Source organism: Cinclus cinclus, unplaced genomic scaffold (assembly GCF_963662255.1).
Source record: "Cinclus cinclus unplaced genomic scaffold, bCinCin1.1 SCAFFOLD_32, whole genome shotgun sequence".
Classification (NCBI taxonomy): Eukaryota; Metazoa; Chordata; class Aves; order Passeriformes; family Cinclidae; genus Cinclus; species Cinclus cinclus.
The window spans coordinates 4,054,877-4,071,997 of record NW_026912098.1 but is presented as its reverse complement, the minus strand read 5'-3'; the positions used below and the strand labels follow the sequence as shown (position 1 = coordinate 4,071,997).

The 17,121-nt window shown below is 48.9% G+C and overlaps 1 protein-coding gene across 1 annotated transcript; it reads right to left on the bottom strand.

Moving 5' to 3' along the window:
- Window positions 1-4,601: 4,601 nt before the first annotated feature.
- On the bottom strand, window positions 4,602-15,318 carry LOC134057418 (olfactory receptor 14J1-like). The gene is made up of 4 exons (XM_062514407.1): window positions 15,256-15,318; window positions 14,809-14,939; window positions 14,123-14,189; window positions 4,602-6,812 (listed from the first exon to the last, which is right to left on the bottom strand). Exons 1-4 carry the CDS (start codon window positions 15,316-15,318, stop codon window positions 6,261-6,263), a joined length of 813 nt encoding a protein of 270 aa, XP_062370391.1. The 3' UTR covers window positions 4,602-6,260.
- Window positions 15,319-17,121: the final 1,803 nt, after the last annotated feature.

Genomic DNA, 17,121 nt, shown 5'->3' with positions numbered 1-17,121 from the left:
TTCCATGGCACCCAAACCCAGCAGTGGGGTCAGTGCAGTGTCCATGGCCACAGCCCCTGGCAGTGCCCAGTGCAGGTTGGGATGATGATCCACCCTCACAGCTGGCCCAGGGCAGCTCTACAGTGGTTTTGGTGGCACCTTGGGCTGGCACACACCTGAGGAGTGTGTCTGATTGCAGTGGGGGAAATTAGAAGATTGCTTCAAGAAAAAAGGGAAAACTCCTCTTTGCCAGACCTCCTGAGGAGTGACCCTGGATCAGTATCGGTCACTGAATGCTGAAATCACCTCTGCTCTCTAGAGGACAGTAGAAAAAGACAGCACTTAAAACAGGAATGTGCATTTCTTAGAAGCTCTGTGAAATCTTTCTCCATAAGTGGAGTTGAAACTTTCCTCATGAACTGCAGCAGACCAGAGGGAAATCAAGGCAGAGCTGTGGTTTGTTAGGAAACCTCTCAAGAACTCCAAGTCAGAATCGAACTCCAAAGTTTCTTAAAAGTTTTAATGGGTCCCACAGAGGGACACAACTGAGAAAGTGTGCCCAGGTTGCAGTCAGAGCAGGAAATTGGAGGCAGTGATGACAGGAGGGGACAAAGAGAAGCCAAGTCTTGGTGGCCTGGGGCACAGCAGGGTCTGTGCCACCAAGGGCTGTGAGCAGACACCTTGTCCTGAGCCACTGGGGCCTCCTGGCACAGCCCCAGCAAGGCTGGGCACTGTCAGCCCTTGTCCTGCCCTCAGCATCCCCCCACATGCCAGTGGCCTCAGGGATCTGCTGGGTCCAGTCCCTGGGGAGCCTTGGTCAGGAATGGCCCTGGGGGCTCCTTCATGCTCCCAGGGACTGCAGGTTTTTCCATGGACTTTGGGTTTTGCTTTTGCCTTGGAGTCTCTGAGAGCTTTGTGCAATCATGGCCTCCCATTTTCTGCTTTAATTAGTCTCTTGAGAGCCTTTGTCAGTAACAACACTCAGTGGGGCTCATGGGATCTTTAAGGTACTTCAATTTTTGAGGTACTTTCCTTTGTCCTTTGTTCTTTAAGTCTGGGAGGTTTTTGTGCAATCATGGCCTCCAGTTCTCTCCTCCAAGGAGTTCATGAGGATCCTGTTGGGGATGGACCTCAGTGGCACCCATTAATGCTTTGAGACAGGTTGGGTTTTAATTCTTACTCTCACTCTTTGAAAGATAACTGCAATCTCCTCTCAGGCCCTGAGGTTCAAGGGCTCAGCACCAAAAGCACCACGGGGCTCATTGGGATCAAGCAAGTCCTGACAAACCACGGCTCTGCCTTGATTTCCCTCTGGTCTGGTGCAGTTCATCAGGAAGGTTTTCAAATCCACTTAGGGAGAAATATTTCAAAGAGTTTCTAAGAAATATCCATTCCTATTTTGAATGAATGGTTTTTAATACTGCTCTGTTTAGAGCAGAGTAGACTGCAGCACTCTGTGACTGATATTGATCCAGGGTCTCTCCTCAGGAGGTCTGGCCTGCTCAGAGGAGCTGTGACTTGAGGTCTGACCCCGTGTGGACAACCTTGCTCCATATTCCCCAACTCCATCCTGTCTGTCCTCCCTCATTTGGGACATGCTTTGCTTGGAGAACTGGCTGCACTCAGACAGAGACAGGATTTTCCTTTACTTTTTTTAGAAGAACATAGAATTCCTAACTTTCCAGATATAAAAACAGACACACTCCTCAGGTGTGTGCCAGCCCAAGGTGCCACCAAGGAGGTTCCCCTTCCCCAAGGCAGAACCCTGGAAAGAATGTTTGAGACCTTTGAACTCCTTGGTTCCAGGAGGTTCATTGGTGTCACCATGGTCTCTCTCCTTGGTTCCATGTTGTTCATTGGTGTCACCATGGTCTCTCTCCTTGGTTCCAGGAGCCATCACAATGTCACAACGGCCCCCTGGTTCCATGAGGTTCCTGCAGCAGGACTTCCCCTGTGGCACAGCAGAGCTCATCTGTTCTGTCCATCAGCTGGGCCATCACTCAGGGCATCTTCCCCCTCTCAGCAATTGCTGAGATAACCCAGGCTGGACATCTGTCCTGTGCTGAGTTATCTCTGGTGCCAGGGAGGTGGAATTCCCAGCTGACCATGAACATTCTGCCTTGAGAACAGACTGAAGGGAGATAAGCCTTGAATTTCTGAGTGACACACACTTCACTTTAAAAACTATTAAATATGAACAAAATTTTCACTATACAAAACTCTTGAGCATAGTCCCTGGAAACAGGTAGGGCTTCACTCCCAAGTCTGGATGAATCTTTGTGGTTCCTTTTCTGGAAGCTGAGTGAAAGGGCTCCATGTGCGCTCCCTCATCAGTTCAGTGGTAAGTTACATTGACTCCTGATCTCTGCTATTTCTTCACTAGCTGTAATATAGGTAACTTTATTGTGCACTGGGTTTGTATCTAACTGAACTTCTTTTGTTTATCCTGGGCAGTAAGTAGTCCTTTTAAAGTCTCTTGTCTGTTAATAAATTTCCATTCTCCAGAACTTGTGAGCAAGAGGAATTTGGGGATCAGGTATCCTGAAACAGAGCTACTGCCAAAAATGGGAGCATGAGCCAGGACTTGTCTAAGCTTTCACTCAAATCAAAATAGATTTCATGTCAAAATAAAAAGAGAGAAGATAATTTTTCATATTTTTTATTTTCATATTTATAAACTGATATCAGCAATCTCCAGTTGATATTGATCTCCAGCACCTCCTCATGCATTCTGAACAGATATGAACATCCAGACCCTTTATGGCTGACAATCAATCACACTCTGTCCCTACCCCCACCCCACCATTTCCCTCATCCAAGCCCTGGCACTCAGAGCAGCGCAGTGCAAATCTGAGCTTCCTCCAGTCCAGGCTGTGCCTGCAGCTTTCAGCTCCTTGGCACCAAGTCCCAGCTGCTTTCCTTGGAGAAGGAGCTGCCCCAGACACAGAGGGATGTTCATTTGGGGTCAGCAAACAGAAGCCAAGGCAGGCCCAGCTCCATGGCAAACACAAGTGCAGCCCAAGGAGTGCTGGGCAATGGAGCCACATGCAGGGGTGTCCCCAGGGCTCAGGACTGGGGCCAGGGCAGTTCAATGTGTTCCTTGCTGATGTGGACCAGGCCATGGAGGGCACCCTGAGTCAGTGTCCAGGGGAGCCCAAGCTGGCTGGGAGTGTGGCTGTGCTGCAGGGCAGCGAGCTCTGCACAGGGATCTGGCCAGGCTGGAGCCATGGGCCCAGGACAATTGGATGAGCTTCAGCAAGGCCAAGGGCCGGCTCCTGCCCTGGGCTCACAACCACCCCAAATCCCTGGCCGTGCCCTGCCCCTGATCCCCACAGCCTGTCCTGTTTCCTTCATGCCTGCATTGCCAGGGACTTTGTGGGACAAGGGAGCTCTGCTGTGCCTATGGAGGGAGGTGCAAGAGCCACCAGTGCAGTGGGCACCAGAGCTCATCAGGTTTGTGTCCTTTGGGGGTCAGGAACTGCTGAGACTCAGAGGCACAGAGGCAATGGGAAGGCCACAGAACCATCTGGTCTAGTGAAGAGACATCCTTAGACACGGCCATTTAAACAGGAGTGGTGGAAACACCCAAATGAAGAGGGATATGAAATAATAGACAGTACAGTGTAACACAAGTAGAGGGAAAGAGCAGGATTTCTGTTCTTGCCATCAGTACACATCCAGGAAATTTCTGTTCTCTCCTGGTGGGAAAATTCTCACATTTCTTCAAGTACTCAAATACACCTCCTAATGACATGTGCTCACGCACCTCGCAAGATGCAGGTCCCCAACATCCCCAGAGGGTTCCTGTCCCATAAACATCTGCTCTGGCCCATTCCAAAATTGGGATTAGCATGGAAAATATTTTGTCGAGTCTGCAGAAACTGGGTCAGACCAAGTGGTTCAAGGCTGGATTTGGTCTGAATCTGGAAATCCCAAAAGACAGAGACAGAGCATCATTTCAGAACCTGTCTGAGCCCATGAGAACAAAGGTTTTCCACATGTCCTGTCTGATCTCCCCTCTGTCCCCCTTTCCACCCATTGTCTTTTGTCTCCCCCCAGGCCCCCCGGTGAAGATCCTGGCTCTGTGTTCTCCATCAGCTCCTGGCTGGCACTGCCAGGCTGGGATGAGGAGCCCCTCAGCCTTCCCTGCTCCGGGCTGGACAAGCCCAGCTCCCTCAGCCTCTGCTCACAGCCAAAGGGCTCCAGCCCCACCTTGGAGGCCCTTCCCTCACCCTGCTCCAGCTGCCAGACATCTTTCCTGCCCTGGGCAACCCAAACCAGGCCCCAGTGCCCTGGATAATCCACGTCCTTGATGTCCTGGTCCCACAGCCCTGGGTGCTCCTGCCCTGCCTCGCTGCCAGGGCACACGGCTGCCTCCTGCCCAGCTCCTGCCCACCAGGAGTTTTCTGACAGGGCCTGGTGGATACAGGGAGGGCTCTGGATGTTGTCTACTTGAACTTTAGCCTTTGACAGCATATCCCACAGCATTCCCTGGAAAAGCTGAAGCCTGTGGCTTGGAGCGGTTCACCCCTCCCTGGGCTAAGAACTGGATGGACATCGGGGCCCAGAGAGTGGTGGGGAATGGTGCCACATGCAGCGTGTGTGCAGTGGTGTCCTGCAGGGATCAGTGTGGGCCCAGTCCTGTTTAACATCTTTATTGATGATGTGGAGAAGGGAGCACAGTGCAACATCAGCAAATGTGCAGATGGCACCAAGCTGGGTGTGAGTGTGGATGTGCTGGAGGGTAGGAGAGCTCTGCAGAGGGACCTGGACAGGCTGGATCCAGGGCCCAAATCCAACAGGATGAGGTTTAACAAGACCAAGAGCTGGGTCCTGCACCTTGACCACAACAACCCCTACAGTGCTCCAGGCTGGGGACAGAGTGGCTGGAGAGGGGCCAGGCAGAAAGGGACCTGGGGGCAGTGATGGACAGCAGGGTGGACATGAGCCAGCAGTGTGCCCAGGTGGGCAATGGCACCTGGCCTGTGTTATAAGTGAGTTATTGGAATTGATAGAAATAAATTTGATTAGATTTAGTATAATTTATTTAATAAGTGATAATAAGTAAAATAGTGTTGGGTGGTTGGGGACTTTTGTTTTATTAATGGTTCATGATTTTTTATTTGATAGTTTTGATTTATATATTTTTAATTTTTTGTGTTTTGTATCTTTTTTGTTGTGTTTTGTGAATGTGTGGTGTGTTGTTATGGTTTTTTTTGTTTTCTAGTCGTTGTGTGGATGAAGGTTTTTTATTTTTTTGGTGTTTTGATGTATATTTATATATTTGTTATATAATATTTAGGATTTTTTATTTTTTGTTTATTTTATTGGATGGTTGTAGTTAGATTTCATGTTTGTAGTTAGGTTTTATATTTGTATTTAAATTTTGGGAAATATACATTTTGGGTTTTTTTGTTGTTGTGAATTAGGTTTGGTGAATAAATATTGATTGCATTTTGTTTTATTATTTTTTATTTTGTTTATTGAACTGTTGTAATTTTTGATGCTTTAGAATTCGAGTTTTAGTTAAGATTGGGGGTTTTTTTTTGGTTTATATCTAGTTTGGATGAGTATTAAATGGGTAGTTTTTAGGTGGATTTTTATAATAGTAATTATTTTGTTAAGAATATAAGGTTTAAATGATAATTTAAAATTAGTAATATTATTAGTTTGGTAAGAGATGATAAGAGGGTGGGGTATGGTTATGGGGAATGGTTAAACTATGATTTATATTAATTTTGTTGGGGGGGTTTTTTGTGCTTTTTCTAAAAATTTTTTTGTAGTTTTGTTATGGTATTTTGTGTAATTTTAGTATGACTTGTATATATATAGTATTTTTTTTAAGAGTAGTGTAAAGTTTTTTTTTTGTTGTAAAAATATTAATGGATGAGGAATGGTGTGGCCATCAGGAGCTGAGCTGCTGTGCCACCCCTGACCTGCCCCCACCTCTGCACACAGATATTGCTGCTGCAGCTCTAGAGAAGGGAGCAGAAGGAAGCTTCAAAGAAATGAGATCCCCAATAAAAAAAAAAAATTTGGGAGATCCTTTAGTTCATTTAAAGCTACAGAGAACAGAGCCCCTCATGGACAGAGTCCGGGGCCACAGAAAAGGTGGAGAGACAAAAAAATATCACAAATATAGACGTGATTTTGTGCACAAATTATTAGACTAAAACAAAGGTAAAAACTTTTGGCAAGAAAGAAAAAAAAAAGAATTCTCAAAAATGACTCATATTACAAGTGACTAGGAGAAAATGGCAACTCACAGAAATTGGCAAAGTTCACAGTTTCTGAAACCTTCCAGTCATCAGTGTCCACAGTGCAGCCTTGAGCTCCTGGTTCCTCAGGCTGTAGATGAGGGGGTTCAGGACTGGAGGCACCACTGAGTACAGAACTGACAGGGCCAGATCCAGGGATGGGGAGGAGATGGAGGGGGGCTTCAGGTAGGCAAAAAAGGCAGTGCTGAGGAACAGGGAGACCACGGCCAGGTGAGGGAGGCAGGTGGAAAAGGCTTTGTGCCGTCCCTGCTCAGAGGGGATCCTCAGCACAGCCCTGAAGATCTGCACATAGGAGAAAACAATGAACACAAAACAACCAAGTGCTAAACAGACACCAACAGCAATGAGCCCAAGTTCCCTGAGGTAGGAGTGTGAGCAGGAGAGTTTGAGGATCTGGGGCACCTCACAGAAGAACTGGCCCAGGGCATTGCCCTGGCACAGGGGCAGGGAAAATGTATTGGCTGTGTGCAGCAGAGCATTGAGAAAGGCACTGGCCCAGGCAGCTGCTGCCATGTGGGCACAAGCTCTGCTGCCCAGGAGGGTCCCGTAGTGCCGGAGTTTGCAGATGGACACGTAGCGGTCGTAGCACATGATGGTCAGAAGGTAAATCTCTGCTGACATGAAGTACAAAAAGAAAAACACCTGAGCAGCACATGCAGAGTAGGAGATGTTGTTGGTGTGCCAGAGGGAATTGTGCATGGCTTTGGGGACAGTGGTGCAGATGGAGCCCAGGTCAGTGAGGGCCAGGTTGAGCAGGAAGAAGAACATGGGGGTGTGCAGGTGGTGGCCGCAGGCTACGGCGCTGATGATGAGGCCGTTGGCCAGGAGGGCAGCCAGGGAGATGCCCAGGAAGAGGCAGAAGTGCAGGAGCTGCAGCTGCCGCGTGTCTGCCAATGCCAGCAGGAGGAAGTGCCTGATGGAGCTGCTGTTGGACATTTGCTGTGTCTTGGCATGGGGACCTGTAAAATAAAAAGAAATCATGGAATAGTTCCATTGTGGGAGGACTTGAAATATCCCAGCCCAGCTTGGTGTCACTTTCCCCCCACTGCCTGCCCAGGGCTCTGCTGCCTGGAGCTCTCCCTGCCAGCTGCTGCTTCCCTGTGCCCAGGGCTGGGCCCTGCCAGTGCTGCCAGAGCCCAGCCCAGCCCTGGGGGCTCAGCTCTGCCCTGCAGACCCCTCCCAGCACAGGGCACTGCCAGGGCCAGCTCTGCCTCTGCAGGCTCTTATAGGAATATGACAGCAGTCCTGAGGAGGTTGGAAAAGCAACACTGATGCTGCCTGTAAGGGGCCCTGTGATGATTTCTTTCTTTGCCTTGTTTATTCAGACCTGAGAGAAATTGTTCTTATTATTCTCAACCTGAATAGAGATATGAATATCAATGTTCAATTTTTTATCTAGGCGACCATGAGCAGTAGATTATAAAATCAGGATTTTCCCTTTTATGCAGCCCCTGACTTGCTGTGCTCCCTTTATAATCTATTTGGAAATGTTCTGTAGTTAAATGTCATGCTGGGATCAGTCCTGATCAATGCACCATCCTCACCGCACAAGGAGAACACTTCCAAGTCTCACCAGCTGTCTCCCTCCACCCAGACCTTGTCCCCCAGTGCTGTCAGCAGCTCCCAGGGCTGGCTGAGAGCTGTCCCTGGCAGGCAGCAGAGTCCCTGCCCAGCACAGCACCCTGGGCTGCAGGACCCTGCTCTGCAGGACAGCCCTGGGCACCCCTGGCTGCTCTACAGGAGAGAGAATCAGAGAATGTACTCACAGAGTCTGTGGGCATTGGGATGTTCCAGCTTTAGGAGATCCCTGCAGGAGCTGCAGCTGCATTGTCCTGTAGCCAGAGGCTTCCTGTGTCCAGGGCTGGGAGTGATTCTGCCCCAGGCACTTGTGAGCATCTTCCCAGCCCTGACTGATTGAAGCTCTCTGTGCCTCTGTGCTGTGCCTGGGATGGCTGCAGGCCATGCCCTCAGCCCTGCTGGGCTGGGAGAAGAGCTGCAAATCAGCAGAAAGGTCTTTTTGATGCTTTTCATGGTTGCCAGGAGCTGCCTCTGTGCTAGGAGCCCAGCCCAGCTCACTAGCAGAGACGCAGCACAAGGACTTTAATGACCCCCTTGAGGCTTGGATGCTGTTTACATCAGATACAGTCCCCCATACTGTGCTTAAAATCTTCACAAAAACCCAAAGTGATATTCAAACTGCAAAGTTTCTTGAAGTTTTAATGGATTCCAGTAAGGAACAGAACTGAAAATGTCCCCATGTTCCAGTTAGAGCAGAACACTGGAGGCAGTGATGACAGGAGCGGACAAACAAGGGAAAGGTGTCTGTGATGCTGAGCAAACCTGGATGTGTCTCAGCAATGCCAAGGGCCAAGGGCTGAGCCCCAGCCCCTGGCAAGGCAGATCCTGTCCCTCCCTCCTTGCTCAGGGCTCTTCCCGGGGCACTGGGCTCTGGGGATGTGCAATGCCAAGGGCAGCACCATGGGGCGGCCCCTGCCAGGCTGCTGAGCAGGGACAAGGAGGCAATGAGGCCCCAGCACAGCAAGGCTCACTTGTCCCCTGCTGGCCAAGGGCCCAGGGCCAGCAGCCATGGCCAAAGTGCTGCAGCACTTGGCTCTGGCAGGGCCTTTCAGCTGCTGCCCATCCCTGTGCCCTCTGCAGCCCAGGCTGTCCTACGGTGTCCATGCCCTGCCCCTCTGTCCCTGCAGGCTGTCCTCATCCCCCGGCTGCCCCACCTGGCTGGCCCCTTCCTTTGCTGACAGCTCTGCGTCCTGCCTGCCTCTGCCTGCACACACAAAGCCTTGGGCTGCTCCAGATTCCTTCTGGGGGACGTGCTGCACTCAGCCCTACTCTGGGAGGGAAATTCTTTTCTCCTTGGGTCCTGTCTGGGCTCTCCTCTGCTCTCCTCAGTTTCAACTCCATCGTGCACAGAGCTCCTTTGTCTCTATATTGTGGTCATGTGCCCAAAGCCTCCAAAACCAACCTTGGGTGATTTCTGGGCCCTCTTAGAGGTGTTTGCAATTGAAAACATTCTGTTCATAGTCTACTGAAAAAAACCAGAGGAACAAGGCAGCCAGATCTCTCTGTTCTGCCTATTTCTTTCTAGGAGCTATGCTTGGATACATGGAATTTTGGAGGCCAATTTTAGCCATTGCATCTGGACAAGAAGCTAGGTTTTTTTCCATAGAAAGGAAGGAAGTATGCACCAGTGTTTCAGGGGCGAATGAGCATTCACCACCTGAGGCCAAGCCCAGCTGGAGCGGTCTGGTCTTGTATCTTTTGCCTTAGAGTAACCCTTTTATATATGGAAGTTTTAGGGGGAGCTCCAGTTTCAGCTATGGGTTACAGGAAACGCAGATGGTTCTTTTCCATAGGAAGGAAATCACAAAGTCTCAGTGCTCCAGGGCAGATGAGAGGCAGCCCTTGACATGCTAAATTCAGCCAGACCTGCCAGGTAATCTGTGGGAGTCCCAGTCACCAGACCTGTTCCATGTCCCCTTGGTTCCACGGGACCCCACAGTGTCACAATGGTCTCCATGATTCCATGGGGCCTTGCAATGCCACAATGTTCTCCATGGATCCACGGTGCCCTGCAGGATCACAGTGCCCCTTTGGCTGCACGAGGCCCTGTAATGCAACAATGGCCTCTTGGTTCCACACAGCCCTGCTGCTTCACACCGGCCCCTTGGCACCATGCAGCCCAGCAGTGCCTCAGTGATGAACTTGGTTCCAAGGGGTTTTGATGGTGTCACAAAGTGTCATTTCACAAGTCCTGAAAGTGTCACATTTGTCTCCATGGTTCCATGGGACCTCTCAATATCACAATGGTCTGCACAGAAAGGAAACCACAGAGCCCCAGTGTTTCAGGGGCTGATAAACTGCAGTCAGCAGAGGCCAAGACCAGACAGACCTATCTGTGCTAGCAGCATTTTGTGGGAGAAATCCTTGAGGATAGAAATCTGGGAGGAAAAGTTCCCATTTTGGCCTTGGGTGCTTGTACAGGAGGGATGGTTCTTTTCCTTAGGAAGGAAAGCACCGAGCCCCAGGGTTTGAAGGAAGGTGAGAGCTGGCTCTAAGGAAGACAAGGGCAGCCAGACTTGTTGGTAATGGCAGCTTTTGTATGGGAGCAATCCCTGCATATTGGAAATTTTGGAAGAGGAATCTCATTTTGGTCATGGATTCTTGAATGGGAAGGACAGTCCTTTTCCATTTGAAGGAAATCCCAGAGCCCAAGTGTTTCAGGGCAACATGAGAAGAGACCCTTGACATGCCAAGGGCAGTTGGAGCAGTCAGGCCAATCCAACCAGACCTGTTCCCTGTTCCCTTGGATCCACGGGGCCCTGCAGTGTCACAATGGCTGTGTCATATTGGATCCTTGGCTCCATGAGGCCCAGCTGTGTCACACTGCCCTCTTGTTTCCAAGGGGCTCCGCAGTGTCACAGTGGTGCTTTGCTCCCATGTGGCCTTGCAGTGTCACAGGGGTCTCCTTGGTGCCTTGTGCCACCAAAATGAACCCTTGGTTCCATGGGGACTCACAGTGTCACAAGGGTCTCCTTGGTTCCATGAATCCCTTCAGAGCCCCTCGATTCAACGAGGCCTCAAAGTGTCCTCATGGCCTCCAGGATTCCATGAGGCCCCAGTGTCACAATGGACCTGTGGTTCCATGGGGTCCCACACTGTTCCATGAATCCTTAGTTCCATGGGGCCCTGCAGTGTCACAATGGACTCCTTGGTTTCGTGGGGCTGCAAAGTGTCACAGTGGCCCCTTGGTTCAGAGACAACTGTGATGCCTTAAGGTTTTAGCCTTGGTATTTTTCAAATCCTGTACTGCATCAGTGAATATCTCTAAATGCCATAGAAAATGTCAGTTTACAATCTTCACATTTTGGTCAGGCAAAACAATTCCTCCTGGCCTGAAACTCAAGGACACCCTACAGCCGCAGGGTCTGAAAATATAAATAAACGTGAATTTGGGGGAGCGAACTGGGGTAATATGGCTTCATTACCTGAAGCTGCAAAGGGAGAATTAACCACTGATATTGAGACAGACCAAACTTACAATTTTTTTTAAATTTAATGGGGATCATCATTTTTGTATGTAGGCGCTGGCCAAGAATTGTGCCCAGACAAAAGTATCCAGGACACAACTGTTTGGCTGCCTTGCCCTCTGTTGATTTGGTTAGATTATGAGAAGAATGTTTTTATTTGCCAGCAACGTGGAGAGGGCCCAAAAATCTCTCAAGATGGTGTTTGGAGGCTACAAGCAAACGACCACTATATAGGGACAAAGGAGCTTTGTGCCCAGAGGAGTGGAGACTGAAGAGAGCAGAGGAGAGCACAGACAGGACACGAGGAGAAAGGAATTTCCATCCCATGGCAGGGCTGGGGCCTCATTGCCTCCTTGTCCCTGCTCAGCAGCCTGGCAGGGGCCGCCCCATGGTGCTGCCCTTGGCATTGCACATCCCCAGAGCCCAGAGCCCCGGGAAGAGCCCTGAGCAAGGAGGGAGGGACAGGATCTGCCTTGCCAGGGGCTGGGGCTCAGCCCTTGGCCCTTGGCATTGCTGAGACACATCCAGGTTTGCTCAGCATCACAGACACCTTTCCCTTGTTTGTCCCCACCTGTCATCACTGCTTCCAGTGTTCTGCTCTAACTGGAAACTGGGGAAACTTTCACAGTCATATCCCTCGGTGGAATCCATTAAAACTTCAAGAAATTTTGGAGTTTGAGTAAGACTTTGAGTTCTTGACAAGTTTTCTTTCTGCTCCCTCTCAGGGACTGATGTCCAGGGACTCAGCACTCTTGGAACACCCCAGCTCTACAGACAGGGCAAGTGTGAGGAATTCTTCTGAAAGATATTATTACATTATCAGTCTCGTAAAGGGTGAAATATAAGAGAGGTAAAACTACATGCCAGTCTATCAGAAGCCAATGTATTTCCTGATTGCAATGCAATAAGTAAATATTTTTCAACCTATTAGCTTTTGCCAGACAATAGCGCTGATATTTCTAACATAAATCAAATATTATTTTATCAATCACAGAATGCTACAATGACCTCTGCTCTAGAGACAACAGTAATAAAATGCAGCCTTGATAATAGGAATGGAGATTTCTAAGTTTTTTGACATATTTCTCCATAAATGGAGTTGAAAACTTTCCTGATGAACTGCACCAGAGCAGAGAGGAATCAAGGCAGAACTGTGGTTTGATAGGAAACCTCTCAAGAATTTAGTCGTAATCAAATTCCAAAGTTTCTGATACTGTTCATGGGTCCCACTGAGGGACACAACTGAGAAAGTGTCCCCAGGTTCCAGTCAGAGCAGGAAATTGGAGGCAGAGATGACAGGTGGTGTGGGAAATGCAGGCATGGAGAGCTCCCAGGGCCTTGTGCATACAGGCTGAGAGATAGAGATGGATCCAAGGTTTGACCTAAGACCTTGGAGAAGAATTGGAGAGTTAGAGCATTAAAAGTAAAAGAAACATAAACCAAGAATATAAGTTTGTAGTTTAAGTACAAATATGTTTTAAGCAAACAGAGATATGTATTATGTAAGCAGAGCAATATGAGAATTAAGATAGTAAAATAATTTAAACTTGAGCAATAGAACCTGTTATAAATTTAGTAAGAAGTTAAAGATGTACCAGTTTGTGATGTGTTATATTTGATTGATTGAGAACTGACACATTGTGGTAGAGCCATGGGAAGCAAAGCAATTAATGATTGGTGTAAAAAGATGCTAGCAAACTTGTAGAGGTATTGTATTGGCTAAAAAACTGACATAAGGCATTGTAACTGAGAATTGGGCATCCTCTGATATTATGGCCTTGGATGTGTTACATTTAATATCTCAGCATTCAATGAGATGGATGCAATCAACCCATAAACCACCTTTTACGATGTCTCTCAGTTGCCCTGTCCTTTGTAATATTAATCTCCTGATTGGTATTTTCTAAACATCTGGAATACTCTTTAAAATCAATAGGGATGTAGGCTCACCAGGTCTACCCCATTGAAGTCAATGAGGATTTAGGGAAACCCGGTCTACCAGTTGAAATCAGTGGTGATTTTGCAGACAATTGGAGCTCAAATGGAGAAATACGTGTAAATTACAGAGAAATCATGGGCTGAATTCTGGGAATTTCTGCTCCAGGAAAGTGGTGCTGATGATCTGGAAGTCCTGGATGAATTCCTGAAAGCTACTCCCGGATCCCTGATCCCACAGCTGCAGCCTGTGCTGGAGCTGTTCCTCCAGGTAAGCCCAAAAGTCTACATTTTCAGCCCAAAATCTGGAAATTCTGAGCCCAAAATTGGGATTTTTAGCACCAAAAAATTTTGGGACATAGGGTCTGTGATTTGAAGTGAATGGATATTGAGGAACACCAGGTCTTCCTCATTGAAATCATTTGGGAATTTTGGGACACCGGGTCTATCCATTAATAGAGCTTGATTGGGAAGGATTACTGGCTTAACTGGGAGCACTGGGAGTGTCTAAGGGGTCCACTGGAGTTCCTGGGAGTACTGGGGCAAAAGTGGCACCACTGGTAGGGATTGGTAGAGATAAATGGGGATAAAGTGGGCCCCATTGAAATCCATCACAATTTAGGGATATCAGATGTAGCCAATAAAGTCATAGGGAATTTTAGCGACACCAGGTCTACCCAGTCAAAGCAATGAGGATTTTTGGGATGCCAGTTTTAGGGGGCCCAAGAGATTTTAGGTGATCCAGGTGTCCAAGGGGTACCAAGGTGTATCCAGCTGATTTTTGGGGTGCCTAGGTGGTTTTTGGTGGTACTCAGGTGTAGCCAGGTGATTTTTTTGAGGGGGCTATCCAGGTGATGTTTGTGGCACCCAAGCATCCTGACTCACCCTGATGGGCCTGGAGAGGATGATGGACCTGGTTGTGTCCTCCTGGTCAACTTGGACACAGATGACCCTTGGCAGTGGGGGGGGGAGAGGGGGGGTGTCAGGGGTACCCCAACATTCAGGGGATACCCCCAAACTCCAGGTGAGAGCCCCCGGGGTGGGAGGGAGCCCCAAGTGATCTCAGGAGAGGATGCCGTGCAGGTACACTCAGGTGCTTTGTTCTGTGGGGTTGATGAAGACGGTGTTCTGCACAAGCTCCAGTTCTGGAATGGGCAGGGAGGGCACCCCAAAATCCCAGGGGTGCAGCAGGGTCACCCAAAGTGATGTGCAGAAAAACTCTATAACCCACAAGGTAGGTTAGAGGTATGTATTTTATTTAGCACTGAGGTACATGAGGGATAGCTCTTCCAAAAACATGCACAGCTTCAGTGACCTGTGCCTCTCCTTTCATTCTCTACAAACTGGGATTGCACAATACACCTCATACACATTCATTTCCTAACTCTGCCTGTCCCTGCTTTGTATTAATATTAGCTCTAAGCATCTTTGTGACTGCGCACTGCTCCTTGTGGGTTGCTCTGGTGGTCATCTGGGGGTCTTTGGGATGAAGTAAACAGTCTTCCTCTCAGCTGAACTTTTCACCTTGCCTTCTTTGCGCAGGAAAATTAGTCTTTGATCTCTTTCCAGACCTTGATACCAGTTTTTCTGGCTCAGGGGTCTGAAGAATCCCCCTTATCTCGAAGGGGCCTTGTTCTTTCACACTGTTTGCACATTCTTGCTTCTGTATCTTATCTTGTAGCCTTGCTCTCTTCTCCAGTTCCTTCAAAGACAAAGAATGTGAAGCATTCATAGAATCTTGTCATCCTCCTTCTAGTTAAAGCATCCTCCTGTATTTTTACCCTTCACTCTTTAATTTAAATTTTAATTCCCCCCGTTTCAGTTTCACAACAGCTCCTTGGTTCTACAGGACCCACAGCTTCATCCTTGACCCTTGGTTCCATAAGGGTCCTGAGTTTCACAAGGGTCCCCCTGATTCCATGAGGCACCAGAGTCTCACAGTGGCCCCTTGGTTCCATGATGTTCTATAGTGTCTCCATGGTGTCCTTGGATCTGCTGCTGCCCTTGTCACAACTGACCCATGGTTCCAAGAGGTTCTGCAGTGTCACCATGGTCGCTGTCAGAGGCTGGATGAGATCCATGTCCCGAGACACCGCGGGATGAGCTGTCAATCAAATGGAACAACTGCATACATGCGACAAGCTTTTAGAATCACATATCCACAGAAGGTTGTGTGTCATCCCCTGTCATCCCCAGCCATCTCTAAACCCAAATTAGTGTTAAGGAGTCTTTTCCTGGTATTTTGGAGATTTGGTAGCAGTCCATGAGTTGACTCATGGACCCGAGGATTCAATGGTCACACTGTGGAACCTCATGGAACAAGGGGTCCATTGTGAGAAAGCAGAGTCCCATCGAGCCAAGGGGCCATTTGGACACTTGGGGTTACCTGGAACCAGAATCCCTTCTGGCACAGTGCAGTCATATGAAACAGAATGTGTCACAGAATGAGCAGGGCTGGAAAAGACCTTGGAGATCACCAAGTCCAACCTGTGCCCTGACACCGCCCCATCTCCCTGAGCCTTCTCTTCTCCAGGATAAACAACCCCAGCTCCCTCAGCCCCTCCTCACAGGACTTGTGTTTCAGACCCTTCAGCAGCCTTGTTGCCCTTCTCTACACACGCCCCCGCGCCTCCATGTTCCTTCCTAAATTGGGGAAACAGAACTGGATACAGCACTCCAGGTGCTGTCCAACTGGTGCAGAGCACAGGGCAAGAATCACTGCCCTGCTCCTGCTGCGCACACCATCCCTGATCCAGGGCAGGTACCATTGGCCTTCTTGGCCACCTGGGCACACTGCTGGCTCCTTGTTGGGGGTTGGTTATCTCCCTTTTCCTTCTGTGGAATTTTCCCCATGGTCATGCTAAGATACCTGTTGACTGGGCCCTGGTGAAAAGGGGGAGGAGAGAGAGGAGGGAAACCCCGCGAGACTCAAACAGCCAGAAAAGGAAGCGGAAGGCTGGGCCTCAGCCCATTTCCCCCGTGGAGTTCGGACGAGAAGGACGATCACCACCTCAGACCCATTCCTGCCATCCCAGCGTCGGGAGCCATCCTCACTGCTGTCAGACCCTGCCCTGCTGTCTTCTTGCTGTAACCTGTCACCATCCAGCACTCTGCTGAGCACCAGGACCCACACCGTGAGCAGAGGGCTCTCTCCATCTCTCTCTGCCCCTGGGACAGCGCTGCCATCACCCCCAGCCCTCCTGCAGCTCTGTGGGACCCGCCCGTCCCCAGCACCGGGAACTGCAGCTCAGGGAAAAGGTGCCTGCAGCCAAAAAACACTGGGACTGAGTTACTGTTCTGTTTGTGGGTAATTTTATAGCTGTTGTTGTTCTTGTTTGTCTTGTTAGATATACTAGTAAAGAACTGTTATTCCTATCCCCATATCTTTGCCTGAGAGCTCCCTTAATTTCAAAATCATAATAATCTGTAGGAAGGAAGGATCACATTTTTTCAGTCCAAAAGGAAGATTCTGCTTTCCTTAGCAAACACCTGTCTTTCAAACCAGGACAATATCCCAGTTCAGCCAGTCTGCACTTCTTGCCTAGACACATCCTTTAAGGGATGGATGACATTGCTACAGAAGCAGGCACACTTCAGGAGTGGAAGGGATCTTACTGGGATATTAGGAACAGGACTGGGGGTTTTAAATCGAATTGATTCAAAAATCATAATGAATAAGCTGGCCATGGCAACCAGTGATTTGACAAAACTAGAACAACCCCTACAGTCATCCCTATTAGTGTCAGGAACTAGCCAATGGCAGATCTCAAGAATGTTACCAAAATGGGAAAAGGTGGAGGAGCAAGAGCACAAATTAATACTAGATGCACTCCATGTGGCCCAGGATAATGTGTCTTTAGCTCTCAGCTGGATACAAGCACAGT

Excerpts from the sequence above, each read along its gene's own strand:
- LOC134057418 (XM_062514407.1), bottom strand. The coding sequence starts at position 15,318 with ATGGATCTCATCCAGCCTCTGACAGCGACCATGGTGACACTGCAGAAC. Across the intron at positions 14,940-15,255 it reads AGAACCTCTTGGAACCATGG|GAACTGGAGAAGAGAGCAAG; the intron begins GTCAGTTGTGAC and ends TTGTCTTTGAAG. Across the intron at positions 6,813-14,122 it reads TCCTCTCCAGGCCCATCAGG|CGGCACTACGGGACCCTCCT; the intron begins GTGAGTCAGGAT and ends ATCTGCAAACTC.